General features: G+C 34.2%; 1 protein-coding gene across 3 annotated transcripts in view; it reads right to left on the bottom strand.

Moving 5' to 3' along the window:
- TUSC3 (tumor suppressor candidate 3) overlaps positions 1-17253 on the bottom strand; it is a 116671-nt gene that overhangs the window by 54381 nt on the left and 45037 nt on the right. For all 3 annotated transcript variants that reach the window (XM_061370878.1, XM_061370887.1, XM_061370871.1), the window contains exons 3-5: positions 8711-8828; positions 6286-6426; positions 5670-5810 (exon numbers count right to left, since the gene is read on the bottom strand). In XM_061370878.1, coding sequence (XP_061226862.1) covers positions 5670-5810; positions 6286-6426; positions 8711-8828 — 400 coding nt within the window. The remainder of the gene's footprint in view (positions 1-5669; positions 5811-6285; positions 6427-8710; positions 8829-17253) is intronic.

Raw genomic sequence — 17253 nt, 5'->3', positions numbered from 1 at the left:
GGATTTCTAATATATCGGTATAGTAATTAACATGGAAGATGAAAGCACCATGGTAGTGATTACTAGCAAATGGATTATGTTTTAATTAATAATATGCAAAGAAATGAAAAAAGTGCATGCTTCAGTTACTGGGAAAGGGGTAACAGCTATTTCTATGCCTTGCAGACTGTTTTAGAAATGTATACTACAATTTTGGTCACACAGGAGATAGCTTATGTGAAAGTACAAAAGTGGAGAAACTGAAAATGTGGGTAACAGAACTGAGGTGGAAGAGATGTTTTAAAAGGCTAAAAGCTGAAATGTAAAGCACTGAAAGAGGACAGACTAAGAGTACGCAAACTGTGGCTCTCTGAAAGTGAGTTTTCTATGAAAAGTTACTCTACCCATTACTGTACTTAATTTAAATTCTCTAGGGCCAAATCTTCTTCCATATGGAAAGATTTAAAAAACACTCCAGCCCAGTTTATACATAGTCATATACTTTATAACAGATATATATTACATCTGTTAACACAAGAAAAATTACATTCTAGATTCATTAATCAGCAGCTAATTTTCAGCCTAGTTAAAAAAAAAAACAAAACAGGCAGACACAGGCATCCAGTTCTGTACTTACTCTATACTATTCTGTATATGCAAGTTTTAGCCCTTTCACAATTACTGTATTAAAGAAATGTAATTCTTTCTTTCCAGTTTAACTTTGCTTCTGTACTCAAAGGCGGCTACAGAATTACAGGATCTGTACTCAATTTCTAAATAACAATCCACCATTTCTTAGAATGTCCTATAAGATATACAATTCAAGGATAGGAAGTACAATATAGAAGCAAAGAGAACAGGTTTCTGTATCTTTATAAAGTGCCATGCATTCCCCCCCCCAACTATGGGAAGAAAAGGAAATTAATAACTTGCATTTATTGCTGTTCTTTTGAGATGCCTATCTACTCATATGGAGAAGCCTAATTTTTTCTAGCCATATCTTTGAATAAAACACATTACTTTTTTAGCCTCATTCCCACAAGGGGGTAAAGAAGCCACTCACAACCATGATACCCTTTTGGAGCAAGCTCTTTTGGAGCAGTAACTGGTGACAAATGTACTGTATTTTACAGTACTGTGGAGCATATCAGCACAGAACACATTTCTCATTGCCATTAACTGTTATGACAATCGTAAGCACATGATTTGTCTCCTAATTCAAGCAATTTCATATATTTTGCCCAGCAGAGTCAACTCCTAGGCAGCTGCCTTCTAACCTGAGCAGACATTGCCTTCCCAGATTCCACTGGTATACAGGCAAATCTGAAATACACATAAAACAAAAAATTACATGCAGAAAACCACAGTGGCAGCCTAGTAAAGGAAATGCTTTAAAAGAAACCCTCGTAGCCCCTATTCACCCTTGTAGCCCACATTCTAGACAGCTGAACAAGCTCTCAGCACCAGTACTGAGTTGTCTAAAATGCAGCAATTCCTTCTAAAATGTTAGAAATTCACCCAGTTTATGTCATCTGACATTTTACTCTCCCTGCTTAAGACATGAAGAGTCTTGACAAGAATCTAAATTGCTTCTTTTTATAAGTGGGCAGGACTCTGCAAATATCTAAGAACTGAAGTCCTTCCTCATCTTTGTGCGACCATGGGAGAGAGAAAAATGCCCACAGATGAAGAGTAAGATTTGAATTAAAGTCTAAAATAATCTAGGGGATAAATTTTGGATGTGATCTCAAAAAGACATCTTATGGGGTATTACATACTGTGACTTAGTCATTTGGTTTGCCATTGTAAGAGCCTTCTGGGTAATGTTGCAAGTAAAAATGCCTAAGGCATACAAGATACTACCCAAGTCTGTAGTGCATCTACAAGGGGATGAAATTACTAACAGCATTGCTGTTACGCAATCTAATGTTGAGGACAAAACCAGTTCAACAGTCTTGTGATTGGTATCAACGCCTGAGATGAAAGCTCTGGTCTTGCTTCTGAAATTTTACCAAAACTACTACATGCATCACTAAAAATTGCATTCCTAAATATTCTCATAAGAGAGCATTGGAAATATCTCTTATGAGACACAACCTTTTCTGCATCAATGGAGATATAAAATTCGGCCAACATTTTTGGGATTCTCTCTTCCCCCTGCTAGTCAAAAAAGAAAAAAAAAAAAAACAACAACAAAAACCCACACAAAGACACAGAGGCATTTTATGCTGAGAATTTTTTCCTAATTTTGGGAACAGATCATTCAATCAGGGAGAGAAGTACTGTGAAATTTTCATTCAAATAAAAGGTATCCAGCATTTGGGAGCATATAAATGCTCTTCAAAACAAACTAAGAAGATCTGAAAGACAAGGAAAGGTAAACAAGAGACTTGTCTGTTTGCTATGATACAGTTTTCAGAATTCCAGGATATATATGAAAGAGATTCAGTTGAAATTTAAAATGTTATTTTTAAAATGATTAATGAATGCTGGCTACATAACAGTACAACATCTCCTGAAAACCAATCAAAACCCTAACCTACAGCTTTTAGAAAAAAAATCTCTTGTGCTTTCTCAGTTCCACAATATCTGTAAAAGGAACTGCAAATAAGAAACTAATTGCCAAAGCTCTTATCAAAAACATGGGCTTCCTGTAGTTGTCCAGGCTTTCAAGTGTTTATTTGTTTTTTAAAGTTGAGAAAGGAAAAAATAATAATGAGGAATATAATTATTTATTAGTTATACCCTTCCTAAATGCATTTTATTAGACGTGACTCTCCCCCCTCTACCAGATACCATCTTGCCTATTTTTCCTTTTAATAAGCTTTATGAAAAAAGCTCAGTTTTATTGGTAGAAAAAGCACCATGAAGGAGATTCGTAACTATACAAGACCTCTGAATGAATATATCTGTCTACAGATCTTACCCTATTCTAGTAATTTTACAGAAATAAGTTTATCTGTGCAAAAGCCTGCAATCTGGTGTCCCTGCTGATTTCACCAAAAAGAACTTACAACATTAGCTTGTATGTCCACTTGTAGATCTCAATAGAACCAAAAGAACTTCTGGTAACTGCACCATCTTTGCTAAAACACCATTTTGTAGTATGGGCCTTTGACAACATTGTGAAGGTGAAAGAAGAGTAATGATTAAACTTGGAAGCATGGGTTCAAGGCCATGATTAATAGCTTGATACTTTTAGATGTAGGACCTTTTCCTAAAACATCCTCTAAGTGCTATTCATTTTTAAAGTAAAAAGAATTTTACAGGAAACAGTATTAGCAACAACAATAAACAGCATTGGTGCCATTTTAATTCCTTTTAATGCTATTACTGCTTGTCAATATAATCAGCAGGATGAAAACTACTGAATGGCAACAACATAATTTCTTTAAATGCTTGATCACATTAGGACATTGACACTGTCCACACAGGTTCAGTTGAATGTGATTATAAGTTTTCAGCATTGTAACTTACAGTTACATGTAAAATGTCCAACTACTGCTAAGGAGATCTGCAAATAAGAATGAATTTTCTTAACTCAATTTCATTTTCTTAACTCAATTAGGAAGTTAATTATGTTTTCAACTATTTATTGAATACAGATTGTAATACAATAATTCTTGATTTGACTAACTGATTTTTAAGCTCTGCAAGACAAAAAACTCAATTCCCCAAAACATTCAAACATTAAACTTCTGATCTGAATCCCTGAGGTATGAAATCGGAATGAAACTGCTGTCTGCAGAGATATATTGCATGGTTAAACAAAGGAAATGCCCTGATTATATCTTTATTTGATGTTTGACAAAAACATCTATTTTGCTGTGCTAATTATTGCTTTACTCAAGTGATCTCTAAAGATTAGGACTCAAAAAAAAAATTAGATTACAAATTTGAGCTTACTGGTGGTAGAATTATCTTTAAATATTGTTGAAAAATGCGGGTAATGTAGAAAAATACATGGTAGTAAATATGATGGACTTACTTTGAAAGAGAACTGTCAAAACTGTGCTAGAGCTCAGGATCTTCCAAATGACATCCTGGAACAGAGAAGATATTCTGCCCCTGGCTCTCTAAGCCAAAAGGAAATATTCTACTTGAAATCTATTCCTGTAGGTGGTTTATTTGAAATGTTGTTCTTTATTCCTTCCTCAGTGTATGTGGTAGATTAACAAACTGCTTAAACAAAGGATGTTTGCATGTACACTTGCAGGAAATGCTATGATAGCACAGCAGAGAAAACAGCGTTATCAGTAAACATTATTCAAGAGCAATATTAAAGAACTCTGGAAAAAGAGTTTGCTTTAAGATCTTAATCATTTAGCTACAAAAATGAATTAGAGCCCAACAAGTACCAGATAACTTCATATATGTAATATATATATAATATAATAAAGGCTGCCAATGCGCCCATCAGCTGAAAGTGTCAAAAAAGATGGTAACTTCTCATAATGTTGACCTGAAGCAGAACAGCAAATCATCAACATGATGTGGCTTTGAAAAGGCAAAACCAAATAGAGGATATATCATTAACCTACTTCTTGCAAAGCTAAAATGCACAGGATCATAGAATCGCCCACATTGGAAGGGAATTTGAAAGAGCACCTGATCCAAACTTTCATGGGAAAGGGAGCTTAGACGAGAAAAAAAACCAAATACTGCTGCACAACACATATTCCATCTACAATCCTAGCCATGTGCTTTCAAAGAAAGGCTGATTCACATTTATGCAAGTTGAAACAAAGTCTTTAAAATTAACAAATAACCATTTAGATGAAAAAAAGAAAAAAACCCTTGGCTTATTTTGTCAAAATACACAAACAAATTGCTAAGAAGTATTGCTCCCAATTAATGTATTGCTTGGTAACCCTCGACACTATTCTAGTGTTGATAATCATTCTCCTGACTTTGTGTCCCAATGAATTTTTATCCCTACCAGCCTTAGATGCTGGTACTCAGATTCTTCCTCTTCTGCCAGCCACAGTGATGGCAGAGTAACTAGTAGTTACTGATACACATTAACTGTCTCATCTGCCATCCTTGCATGCTATCTCCTACCTAAAACTGAGACAGCTGACTATGCTGCAGAGTCCACATTTTTCAGTCTACTCAAGCTATTTGAAAGCCACTATATAAACAAAATTACAGCAGTACACTATCAAGCATGTATTTCAAACATGCTGTTGGACAGTTTTAAAATTTCCTCAGAATTAACTGTAAGATCATCTTATTCTCATTTAGATTAACATTGCAATGTTAATGTCAGTACTACTCAAATCAGTCCTGGAAAAAAATACAACTTTTTCTTTATTTCTTAGTTCTTTTATAATTTTCTCACAAACTTTTAATAGCCTTTGTTACTTTTCTTAACCTATCATTACTCTAAGGCAATACAGTCTGAAATGAATACCCACACTAAATCAATGACATTACTGATTTTACAAAAAAGGACAGGTTGAACAACAGCAGTGAAGATTAGTAATACTTTTTATTAGAAATATTAGTGACTGATAAAGCTAATGAGAATTAGCCTCAAAATCTAAATTATGAATCTTTGTCTGATAGTACCATACTGAACACTGTATTAATGCAATGTTTTTTAAATTACTTATTGTACAAGTAATGAAGACACATATGCTAAGATAAGGAGCCAATAAAAAGTATATTAGTAAGGAAAATCTGCATACCAGAGCAGCCATGGCCCAGCCAGTTTTGTTGTAGATGAACTCCAAGTTATTTCTTCGCAGATACAACAATCCACCAACAAGAGATACCAGAAGGGCCAGCGCAATTGTACCAGAATAGTTAGGAGGCCTGAACACTCTAATCTGGAAAAGATAAATGAAAATACAAAATGTAATAAATGCATACATACAGATCGTCTTATATATAAACAAACAAGGAGTACCTGAAATTCAGTTTCAGCATCAGAAAGACTAAACCCTAAGCTTATATTTAAGGAAGAAAAAAACAGTACCTCCTTTAATACGCAAATTGGAAAAAAGTTTTAAGCATCATATTGAACTGCTAAACTCCGAAACAATATTTCTTCAACACATTTGCAGGGTGTCTGGATTAGGAGCACCTACCTTTGGATCTATCTGTTTCGTACAAGGTTTGCATTATATAAGATTTACTTATTAACAACTATATATCACAATACCATTACCTGTTTTCATCCAAAATAAGATCACATACAATTCAACAAAGCAAGAACGGAATATAATCTGAAAAACTGCATAAATTGCCACAGATTACAAAGATACATTTGATTTCAACTTTTAAAATTGTCGAAAGACTCACATGAACATCTGTTCTGTCAGCTATCCATTTAGCTAGCTGCTCAGCTGCAAAGCCGATTCTCTGCAGGTCAAACGTGTCAGCTCTCTTGGGTTTACCTTTTGGAGGAAAATGCATGAAAGTCGGCGCAGAGTTCATATTCAGCTACAAAAACAGAAAAAACAGGAAAAAATATTGTAACTCTACCCCCAAAAAAATTTACCTTTTACATACATGACAGCAGAAGTCTAATCAGCATGAAAAATAATATTTTCCTCTATACATTACTCTTTTTATACATCTTCAAGTACAGTTCTGCAAAAAAAAGAACATTCCTTCCAGTAGATTTGGATGTTTAATTATTCAGTGTATTTCATCCTCAAATTTTTCTGAGTATCTTAATCTTTAAAGTTCTTACACACTGGAAGAACGTTCTTGTAACTAGTAAAACAGAGACCCCACATTCATCCAATGTTCAAGTATATTTGGCTGTAATTCTAGGGCAGGAAAATAGTGTGACATTGTTTCTCTTGCCTAATACAATGTTAACTAGCCTTCCACTCCCTTCGAGATGGACTACCCAACAGTGACTAGTCTTTTTTGAATTCAGAAAGGCCCAGGTAACTAGCTTAGACTACATAACTTGCCCTAGAAATTACATGACCGTGTTGATGTCACTGGAACTATTCACAGTACATTCAAAAAAACCCAACCAAACAAAGGTGATAAACAAATACATTTATATTTTTCACTCTAAGTTTGACTTCAACTTTGGCATAGAATATAATTCTAGTATATCAAATTCCTTCATATTCAGTCCAGCTTTGAAACAGTGCAGCAAAACACTTGAAAAACAACATAGAATCATAAACGAAATCAGCACAATAATTAAAGATGATGCAATATGGAGAGCTTTCAATAACAAAGGCAGAGTAAACTTGTTTGGTTCATTACTGCAAAATGAGTTTTATCACATTACCAAAACTCAACATTTAATCAAGTACAGAACTGAACAGAAATCACCAGCTACTAAAATATTTTACATCTAAGAGAAAAATTGCCCACTTCTTTACTGAACTGATTTGGAAATAATAAAGGAAGACTACGATAAATGTTGTTAAATAGTTTAATAAAATATTTTATAAGATACATATATGTTCTGACATTGTCTAGAGTTTGAGGGAAGCTGCTCTACAACTGCTTTGTCATTTCTCTACAAGCAGAATAAAAGCTGAAAAATCAGTATCATGACTTTTGAGGGTTTTGATGCTATGGCATCCATATTACATGACTTGTTTGTACACAAAAGCATAAAGCAAGCCTAAGCCACACTTCCTCCAAATCCACCTTTAAATAGCCATTAGTATCACTTATCCTTAACATCGTATTTCTCAAATACAGTCAAAACCTTACCTATTTTATTTAATTGTCTTGCTTTTGCATTACTTTAAATGCATACCACCTGAAACAAACTGAATCTGTACTCTTGTACACAAGGACTAAGTTGGAATGGACTATTCTAATATGTATTGATTGGCTTAAGGCAAGACCAAACAACATTTTGCATTACTGTAACCATGTAGGATAATGTAAACTGATTTTAAAGTTTATTTGAGCTAAAATTTTTAAGGTAAAATCATAAGCCATTAATAAACATTCTTTGCATGACAAATTCTCAGATCTCAACTGGAAGAAAAAATATTTCCTAAACAGTAATGAGACTTTTTAAATTTAGTATTTAAAAAATAAATATAAAATTTTTCTCCTGGAAAATTTCTTCTCCAAGAGCTGGTTAAAAATACAGAGAGCTTCAAAACTTATCACTCCTCTTGATCTGCATGTTTAGCTTCAATCAATGGATAAATATCAGGGAAATGCATGTCAGTATTTATTATTTATTTTCAAGTGATGCGTTTCGCCTTGATGACTTAAGAGTGGACCTTAGACTGCTCTCCAACAGTTGATTTTTCACTCTTCAAAGCAGAAAATCTAACCATCCTCTTTTATTTTCCTTAACAACTCCCAGAATAATACAAATATTACTGGAGTTGAAGAATATTGTATTATATAAAAGAATTATAAAGCTCTTTTGCTTAAAAGCGTTTTTCCCCTAAAGAAAATCTTTAAATGCAAATGTTAATTACACTGCACTTAATTCAAATAAATGACATTAATTATGGGTTGAAAAATAGTTTGCATACATATAACGTAATGTATAAATAAACATTATAAACAGCATTCGGAAAACACTAGAAGTTGCTACCGGTACAGTCTGTCATTGCTAATGTCACAGAAACCTTAATGCCTGGTGTTTTTAACCAGGAAGAACTTCTATACAAAACACAAAGGTATATACCTACACACAGAAAAAAAAAAAAAATTTGTATCAGTTGGCAAATCAACATGTAGTTCTAAGAATTAAGAATGTTTTAAAATATCCAACATTTACCTGTTGAAAAACATCTGCACCTTCATCATAATCCACTATTGTGAAAAACAGTTTGTTTGAGAAAGCAGACGAATAGCGCCATGAATTAGCCAGCACTTGATATTCTTCATTAGCTTGCCTGTTAAGGAAAAGAAACAAATGTGCATCCATGTGGCATTTGCTGGCAAGAAAGATTCTATAACCAGCTGCAGCAGTCAGATGAATTACACTTGCAACAGTATAATTCTCAACAGACATATTATTTAAAAAAGTTCCAGCTAGTTATGCAACTTTTTGCTTCAAACTTATCTTCTCTAAAATGAAGCGTTAAGTCAAAGTATGGCACAGAAAACCCGAGATGATGTTAACAAAAATTAATGTTTTCCATATTTAAAAGTCTCAGAGAAGAGGGCTGGCCTGAGTAGCATGACACAATCTGCTAACAGATACATGTAAGGACATGCTTATGTGACCCTCAAGTATGATATCATGAGAATAATTCTGGGATCCCATTCCAGCAAAGACATTCCCTAAACACACAACCATACAACCATAAAACCACAGGTTCTACCTCAGGAAAAATCCATAGTAATGAATAATTCAGACAAAAAAGAAGGCAAAAAAAGAAAAAAATATTAAAAAACAATCTGAAAGGAACCTTGCAGTACTTTTTGCTTTCCACAGGCTCATTTGCTAATTATTTTAGCAAAGGAACTAAATTATTTTATATTACTAATTAAGTATAAAATTCTTTTTTGAACTGGATGATCTTAAGGTCCTTTCCAATCCTAACTATTCTATGATTCTATGTCAAGAACCTCCCCATTTCCTGAGATCACCCTTAGGCATGAAATATATTACAACTCCACTGGAATTGTGTTGTATCAAGGAATATGCTGCATGTGAAAAAAAAAAATTCTATCATTTAAGAAAAACAGTTAAAAGGAAATGTTATGCTCTCTTCCCCCCCCCGCCCAAACAACCTAAATATTACAAAATCATTACGAAATCATACAAAACTCAACTTTCACCATTACTGCCAGATTGATTAAAACCTGCTACTTAACACAGTTCCTCAATGGGCAAAGTTTTCAACTGTATAAAAAGAAAAAAAGGTGATTTACGCGTTAGTTATTTCTAGAAACAGATACTAACTTTAAGGAGACTAACATATTCACTGTCATCCTGAAGAGGGCAGTCAGACAACATCAAAGGAACACTGTAAAATCTTAAGTAATATCTGTAGGGCACTGTTCTGTTAAACCCACTATATTAAAGCTGAACTATTCTTATTATAAGAACAAGATAAAAATCACTTCATTTTGATGCCATCATTCTTCTTAGTCTACCTTTCACTTGGGATGAAACAGTATTTCTGGGAGATTCAGATACTCCAGTTATGTCCCCACTATTTGAGAGAACACTTGTTTCCATTGATCTCCATGTATTTTGCATCTTTGAACTACACTGAATGACTATAATGGGTAGAAAGTATCACTTTTCAAAAGGTTGTCAATAAACGGATTCAAAGCACAATTCATCCTCACACTGAAGATAGCAAAGCATTCTGTAACACACCCTCTCTGAAGCTTTTGAGGACTGTGTAGAAGCAATAGTGAAACAAGGAGAGGCAGAAATACAAAGCTGCAGGATTACCACATGCAGAACTGAAGAATATCCTATAGTCCATTGTGTAATTTCCAAGGGATACAATGCTGATACAACCACACTAATAACTGTAGCATTTGTTACTCTTTTTCAAATCCAAAAAAGTATAAGTACTGGGCAGGGAAAAAAGTCAACCTCCAAATAACATCAGGCAACATCAACTCTGTCACTTCTTATCTACCTAGAGCTATCATTAGTTAATATCAACTCTATGTTTGTGTCTATGAAGTAATTCTAAATATATGAAATTATCATTATATGAAATACTATAAAGGCATAAGGCAGAACTATACTTGGTATAAACTCATCAGAAAAGTAACATGCATAGTAACACTACAGTATTACAGTAATAGTAATACTGCTCATTAGTTTGACAGGTTTTTTTGATAGAAGGTTTAAATGTTATTGCTGCTACAGTCACCTCTTATGAATTTAATCGTAACAGCAACACAGGAACTAGCAACAACACTAATAATATCAACCAGTTACCAGAAAATAGTGGCCAAATCAAAAGAGAAAGTTACTATTAGATTTACCTAGAAAATTCAACACAATGAAAAGCAGCCTCCTTAAGCAAATGCTCTACAAAATTTTATTCCAGTACATTGGAAATGTCCATGAAACATTAGAAGTTTTATTTTAAAAGATAAGGTAGATAATCAGATTTTTATAGCTTGAGCTGTACTAAATGGGATTTATTTTATCCAATAAGACCAACATTATAATAAGAGAAAAACAATCAGAATATTAGGAAAACAATAAAGGAGACTGTACAATTATCTGCCAAAGAAACCAGTAAAGCGTTCTTTTTTGGCAAACTATGGGCTGCAAAAAACAATTACAAATGTACAATTGGCAAAGAATGCATTACCAGGTCACCTACCCATTCTTACCCATCTGCTTAAGTAAAGGGTCATCAATGCTGCAATTTACCTCCAAAACAACTTTTGTTTTTCTGTTTGCAACAGTTTTCCCAAAATGAAGAGACAGCTGAATGAATATTTTTATTTCCTCTCAGGATCAAGAAAATAATAAATTCAGAATACTTATTTGCTTTTATTTTTGTTTAGGATGACTCATAATGTCACAAAAAAAAGCACTGAAGAATCTACAAACGTGTCAAAAAAAAAATAAATTGACACACAACAAAATGAAGAGAGTATGGACACTAGCTGAAAACTAGTGTTTATGGAATCTAGATATCTATAATAGGAGCAGGAGTAGAAAGCAAGCTAAAACCCACGCTATTGTATTTACAGCATCCCATGAAATTTCCAATATTCTACAGATGAAAAGAAGCTAGATCATATTTTTGTAGGGGGTGAAAGGGGACTTATGACCACAGGAAGAATGAGTCTCTTATGATGCCTTGTTAAACAGGGCTCATCAATACTTTTATCAAGCTCCTGAAGCGCACTGGAAAAGCAATTGCAGAACTTTCAACAGCTCCCTCCACATTTCCTTTTCCTTCTTTGAACAAAAGTTCAAAAGATAATTCACTCTCAGTACAGTAAGAGACCTGTCAATGATTTTCTCACTACCTGCTCTTGATCAACCAGCAAAAAAACTGAAAGGCAGAGAATCCTGTTCTTTCTTTCTGACGACACCTCCTTAACTATCAGAATTCTTTTTGCTGTTGAGCTACTCTTTGCTTGGCTACTTGAAAACAGTTTTCTGAGATACCTTTTTGAACTGGGAAACTAACAGAATTCTTTTCTAGATTAAAACCCTCCCCTTGGAGATCTCATTGATAGGGCAGATGTTAATAAAATTATGTGTGATCTCTCATATTTTATGTATATACTTTAATGTATATTTACACACATGCAACTTCAGCTAACGGGAGTAATCAGTGCTCCTTTCATTATAATGAAACTTCTGATGCTTTTAAAAATGCAATAGCCTGGTGAAGAAAATTATTGTCTACACAAACTCCTCTGCATTACCAGCCATTTCTAGCAGCTTCTTCATAAATACCGTCTTTACAAAACTGTGTTTTCCAAGAATCTGGAAGCAGATTTGTTATTTCCACAGTAAAACACTATTAAACACCATCCAGGACTGAAACAACACAATTTCAGTTTGGGCAGTTTACATGTCTGTCTCTGCAGATGCTCACCTGCCATTACTACAGTATTCCTCTGTTGGATTTCCCCATTTTTCTCCTGACCATTTATTATGCTAATCATAAGCTTTAACTTTATTTGCAATGATTCAAACTGGTTCAGTTACACCTATAAAAGAAAAATTTGGGAATTCACATGTATAAGCAGGTTCAACAAAGTATGCACAAAAGATCCATTTGTTTCAGCTGGCTTAAAATTCACAGAGAGATGACATGTCTAATTTACATATTTTAACTATTGTTACTGAACTAGGTCAAGGTACAGACCCTATCCACTGAAATTCTCTACTTTAGCTTCTAACACTGCTCCCATATTTTCAAGAAACACAAAGGAGAAAAACATTGAGGAAAAAAAATACACATCCTTTTGTTGATAGGCTTCTGTTCAGGGGTGGAGGGGGAACTCAAGTGATCAGTTTCATTTCTCTGACTCAGCTATCCCCTTCTAAATTAAAATACCCCAGTAATGAATTTGAAAAATTAACCAGACAAAAACGCAAGACATCTCTAATATGCAAAACAGAGACCGTTACTTCTGCCAGTGAGAGGAGAGAGACAAAGCTTAGAAAATAAAAGACCTCATATAATTTGTTTATAGCTTGTTCAGATGGTACAGCAACAAAGAACAAGCTAATGGTAACAATGAATGAAGCAGAGAAACAGCACAGTGACAGTTTCAGCAGGCTAGAACTAAAGCCTAGGTGCAGCTGAAAATCAAAGCACTAATACTCAATTGAGTTGAGTGAGGGTGGGGGGTTGTCGCTGAAGTCTGGTTGGTAAAATGGTGTTGAACCTTTCGGGAAAATGTAGTGATAATAAAATGTGAGAACAGACTGCAAGGCACAGAATATGAAAAGCAGAGCAGCTTAAGAGAATTTTCACCCCAAAATGCATTCAAGTCAGGCTAGTAGCTACTGTTTGCCTGGATGCAGTACAAAAGTACAGGACAAGAAACAGTCTTCACTACTGTGAAGATGCTGTTGTCAGAGTGACCATTCTTTTGTTCTCTTTCTTACATACATAAGGTGGGTTGTTTTTCTTTTCAGTATTGTGACTGACGTGGGTAACAGAGAGAAACTATCTAGTTGAGTGAGTAGCTCAGCACATTGGAAAAGACAGGAAGTGCTCTTACATTCAGAGGAATCACTGCTTAAATTCTATTTCTGACTGTTCATCCAAACAAAAATAAAAATCCCAAACTGATTCATCATCACAGTGTAGAGGTCCCCTTCATGTATCAAACTCCAATGTGCAGAGTGTATAGACCAAGAATAGCAGTAACATGTAAAGTCAATTAAGTCTGAGTTTCATTTCCTGGGACCAAAACTGTTTAATTAAACATGTTTTCAAACACACATGAAGAAAACTCCCTATCTTCAACTGTTAGCTGAACATCCCATCCCCACCAATGACTTCACATTCTAAAGCACATAGGATATCTAATCTGTTATGGTTAATTCATATCTCAATAGCAGCTATGTCATCTTGAACCTAAACAATTATGTCAACAGCAAAACTGGTATTTATGCTACACACAGTTGGGAAGGAATCACATAGCTTAGAATACTTTTTGGACTAGAAAATTCAAACTTGCTTGTCCACAAAGCTAGATGGAAATGTTGTACTCCAAATTCTGCTTTAGATGAAGATGGAATTTCTTTGAAAAACACTCTAGAGGCATGACTAGAGGAGCTACTAACACTCATACAAAGCTGCTGCAGACATGATTCTAACATTTAAAAGTGATAATTTTAGAGTGTGCTAATATCATATATATCACATTATGTTACATAACTTTTGCTAGGGAATACCTACAAAACACACAATACGCTTTGGTTTTACTGAAAAAAGATCAGCTCCTTTATCTGGAAGGACATTCTTTTACATACAGAAGTTTCACCCAAACATCTGTAGTGCCACCAACTTCTTCATAGGTGGTATTTTAAGAAGAAGTTGGTATTATTTCCAAACGCTTTCACAAATCATAACCATTAAGTGATTTATGTGATTGATGTTACAATGTCTTCCTCACTGTGCACCAAAAAGCTTTTGATTCTCTGAGAATAATTTGGTCAGCTTTCTACATATAGCTCCTTGCTATATGGATAGGTGAGACTTCTTTAAAATGTTTAAGTATCATGCCTACAGACATCTAATGACTTGTCTAAGATCACCTCAACCAGGTTTTATCCAAACTACATCATCCTTCAGCAATGGGCAGGCACAACAGTCCTTAGTCTGACAGAGAACTGGGTTCACCAAAGTGACTTTGTATTCACTTTGAAGAGTGCCAAAAGTGACACTAACTTTCTGAATGCAAAAAGCTACTTCTCCGTCCCCAGTAGCATAATCAAAACACCTGCCAGAAAAGTCATACTGAGTTTACTGTAAACTCATTTTAACAACACTCTAAATATAATTAAATGCAAAATCAGATACAACAAATAATATGATTTAACAAGATAGGACCCACATGATCTCTTCTGGCCTCAAATGTGCAAATCTACAATGGCCAGCTGTAATAGTAATCAGCTTTCACTGCTCTTCTCCAGAACAGAACCACATTTCCTTCCATTCCTCCCCCACTTATTTGCTGTTTTGGGTTGGGGTTTTTTTAATAGTACTGTGTTTTTCACATTTAACATTTGATGTAGCTCTATGCAGTGCACAAACGTCTTCTTTCCATTTTGAAAATACTGCTCCTCTGTTCATCCCCTGAATGTTTAGAAAAGAGAACACACTGACTCGTCAAATCCAGGCACAAAGGGAAAAGACAAAACCTTCTTTAAAAAAAAAAAAAATAAAGCTGATTCTGTAGTGTATAAACATAACAAGGCTCAAATTTTAGTGTAGGGGGGAGGAAGTACTAATGGTTGTGACAAAGTTATTCAAAGTCAAAAAATCCAGTCTATGTGCCTTTTTCTATTTGATATATGACATCAATTTCTTTTTGTATGCAATTGTTCTGCAAATATTTTGATGAGTAGCAATTAACTGAAATCTTGGACAAAAGTATCCTCATAGAATATTATAGATTAAGATAAAAATCTATTTTTCCTTTAAGCAAACTGGCTAGTGAATGCCTAACAATAAAGTAATGCATGCATTTCATATCCTTTCAGTGCTGCTGTCCATTAATTAGCCATTGATTTGATAACGTCAATTTTCCTGATAATGGTTTTATGTGCGGTACGATCAACCTCATTAAATTCCTTTTATTTCCCATGAAACAGTGGATCACAAATCCACATTTAAACAAACCCAACTGAAAGTAGTATGTTGATTTTTTCCTTTATTTTATGCTTAAAGATTTTCAGTTGGCTCTTACATAAATGGCTAGCCTGGCATATTACAGGACAAAGTTTGCAAGTTCTTTTTCAGTAGAGTAAACAATATACAGCTGTAAGCAAAATTAGCTTCCTTAATAACATAAATATTTATATTGTTTTCACATGCCCTACAAAAGAGCTGTACATAAGGCAGGGAAAGAATTTGCTATGGCCATTATGACAAACTGACCTTTATAAAGTTAAACTTAATGTACCTCTTGTAGCTTTATCTACTTTGTAGGAAAAGATAAATGATTTAAAACAATATGGCAAAATTTCAATTCCTATTTCATCTCCTGAAGTTGGACTGTGGCAACACAAAGAAGAAATAACAGCAACCAACAGCTGTTAATTGGACTTAAGAACATTGGAGCTTCTGTAAATACTTCTTCCCCCCTTCACTGTTCAGTTGTGGAGGGTGAACTCGCAGGAATGCAATTTATATACTCTCCCTCAAAACTGACTAACTGACTTCAATGATGAAAAACTAATCTATAAAAAAAAATCTAATAAAACCCATACATGACTACAGGTACACAAAAGTTTCTATTGTAAATGTCACATTCCAACACATAAGAAATCTAACATGCTGCCACATTTCCAATTTTGCATTATTGTTTAAAGTACACCTATTTAAAACCAAGAAATAATATTTCTTCATATACAGCTTATGTATTGCATAGTTCTACGGAGTATTTTGCTGCCTATTTAAATACAGTTTTGAATTCCCTCCATAATGATCCAATCTGTTACTAAACACAGTAACTTCTAATGTATATTTTGGCCTAAGAAGATTTTATTAGCATGCTTTCTCTTTTAGTCATGCATTTAATCACCTTACTAGCTTTCAGTCCCTTGGTCCTATTTCCATGTATATCATTAGTCATTTTTTGGATTAATTTACTGAACTAGGAACTTGCAGAGAAAGATCTTAGAAGAATACCAGAGCCACTGTAATACGTATTCTAAAAGGAACTACCAGAACATATGAGAGTGTAGTGCTAGACACTATTCCACAATAAGCATCTCCTTGTGGAAAAACATGCTTGCATGTAAGAACTGCTCAAAGCTGTGAAATCACAGGGTAATTCACATCTGCATCACAGCCTTGGACATGTCAGCTGGAAAAAAAAAATAAAAAAATCAGTGAAGTGTATTATTAAATGTTAATGATTCACTTCCGTCAATTTCAAATGTCTTTGGAAAGATAATGGTTGACTAAAATAAATAAAGCAGATTTCTTCAAGAGAAAGTCTTCCTCAGTTCTATATATTTTATTCAACTGTAATTTAATAAAACCCCAAACTAGGGAGACTTCTAAAATTTGACATACAGATTAAAACACAGTTGAAAAGATGTGGTAATAAAAACATGAGCCTGTTAAATACTGAGCATCTATCCCATGCAGAGAACAATCCTACTCGGTGTACTGGACATTGATT

This window comes from Neopsephotus bourkii, unplaced genomic scaffold, assembly GCF_033783945.1.
Source record: "Neopsephotus bourkii isolate Nb327-2 ecotype Australia unplaced genomic scaffold, CSIRO-AGI_Nbou_v1 NB_168, whole genome shotgun sequence".
Lineage (NCBI taxonomy): Eukaryota > Metazoa > Chordata > Aves > Psittaciformes > Psittacidae > Neopsephotus > Neopsephotus bourkii.
Note: the sequence above shows the minus strand (reverse complement) of the source record. Positions and strands in the feature narration are given on the sequence as shown.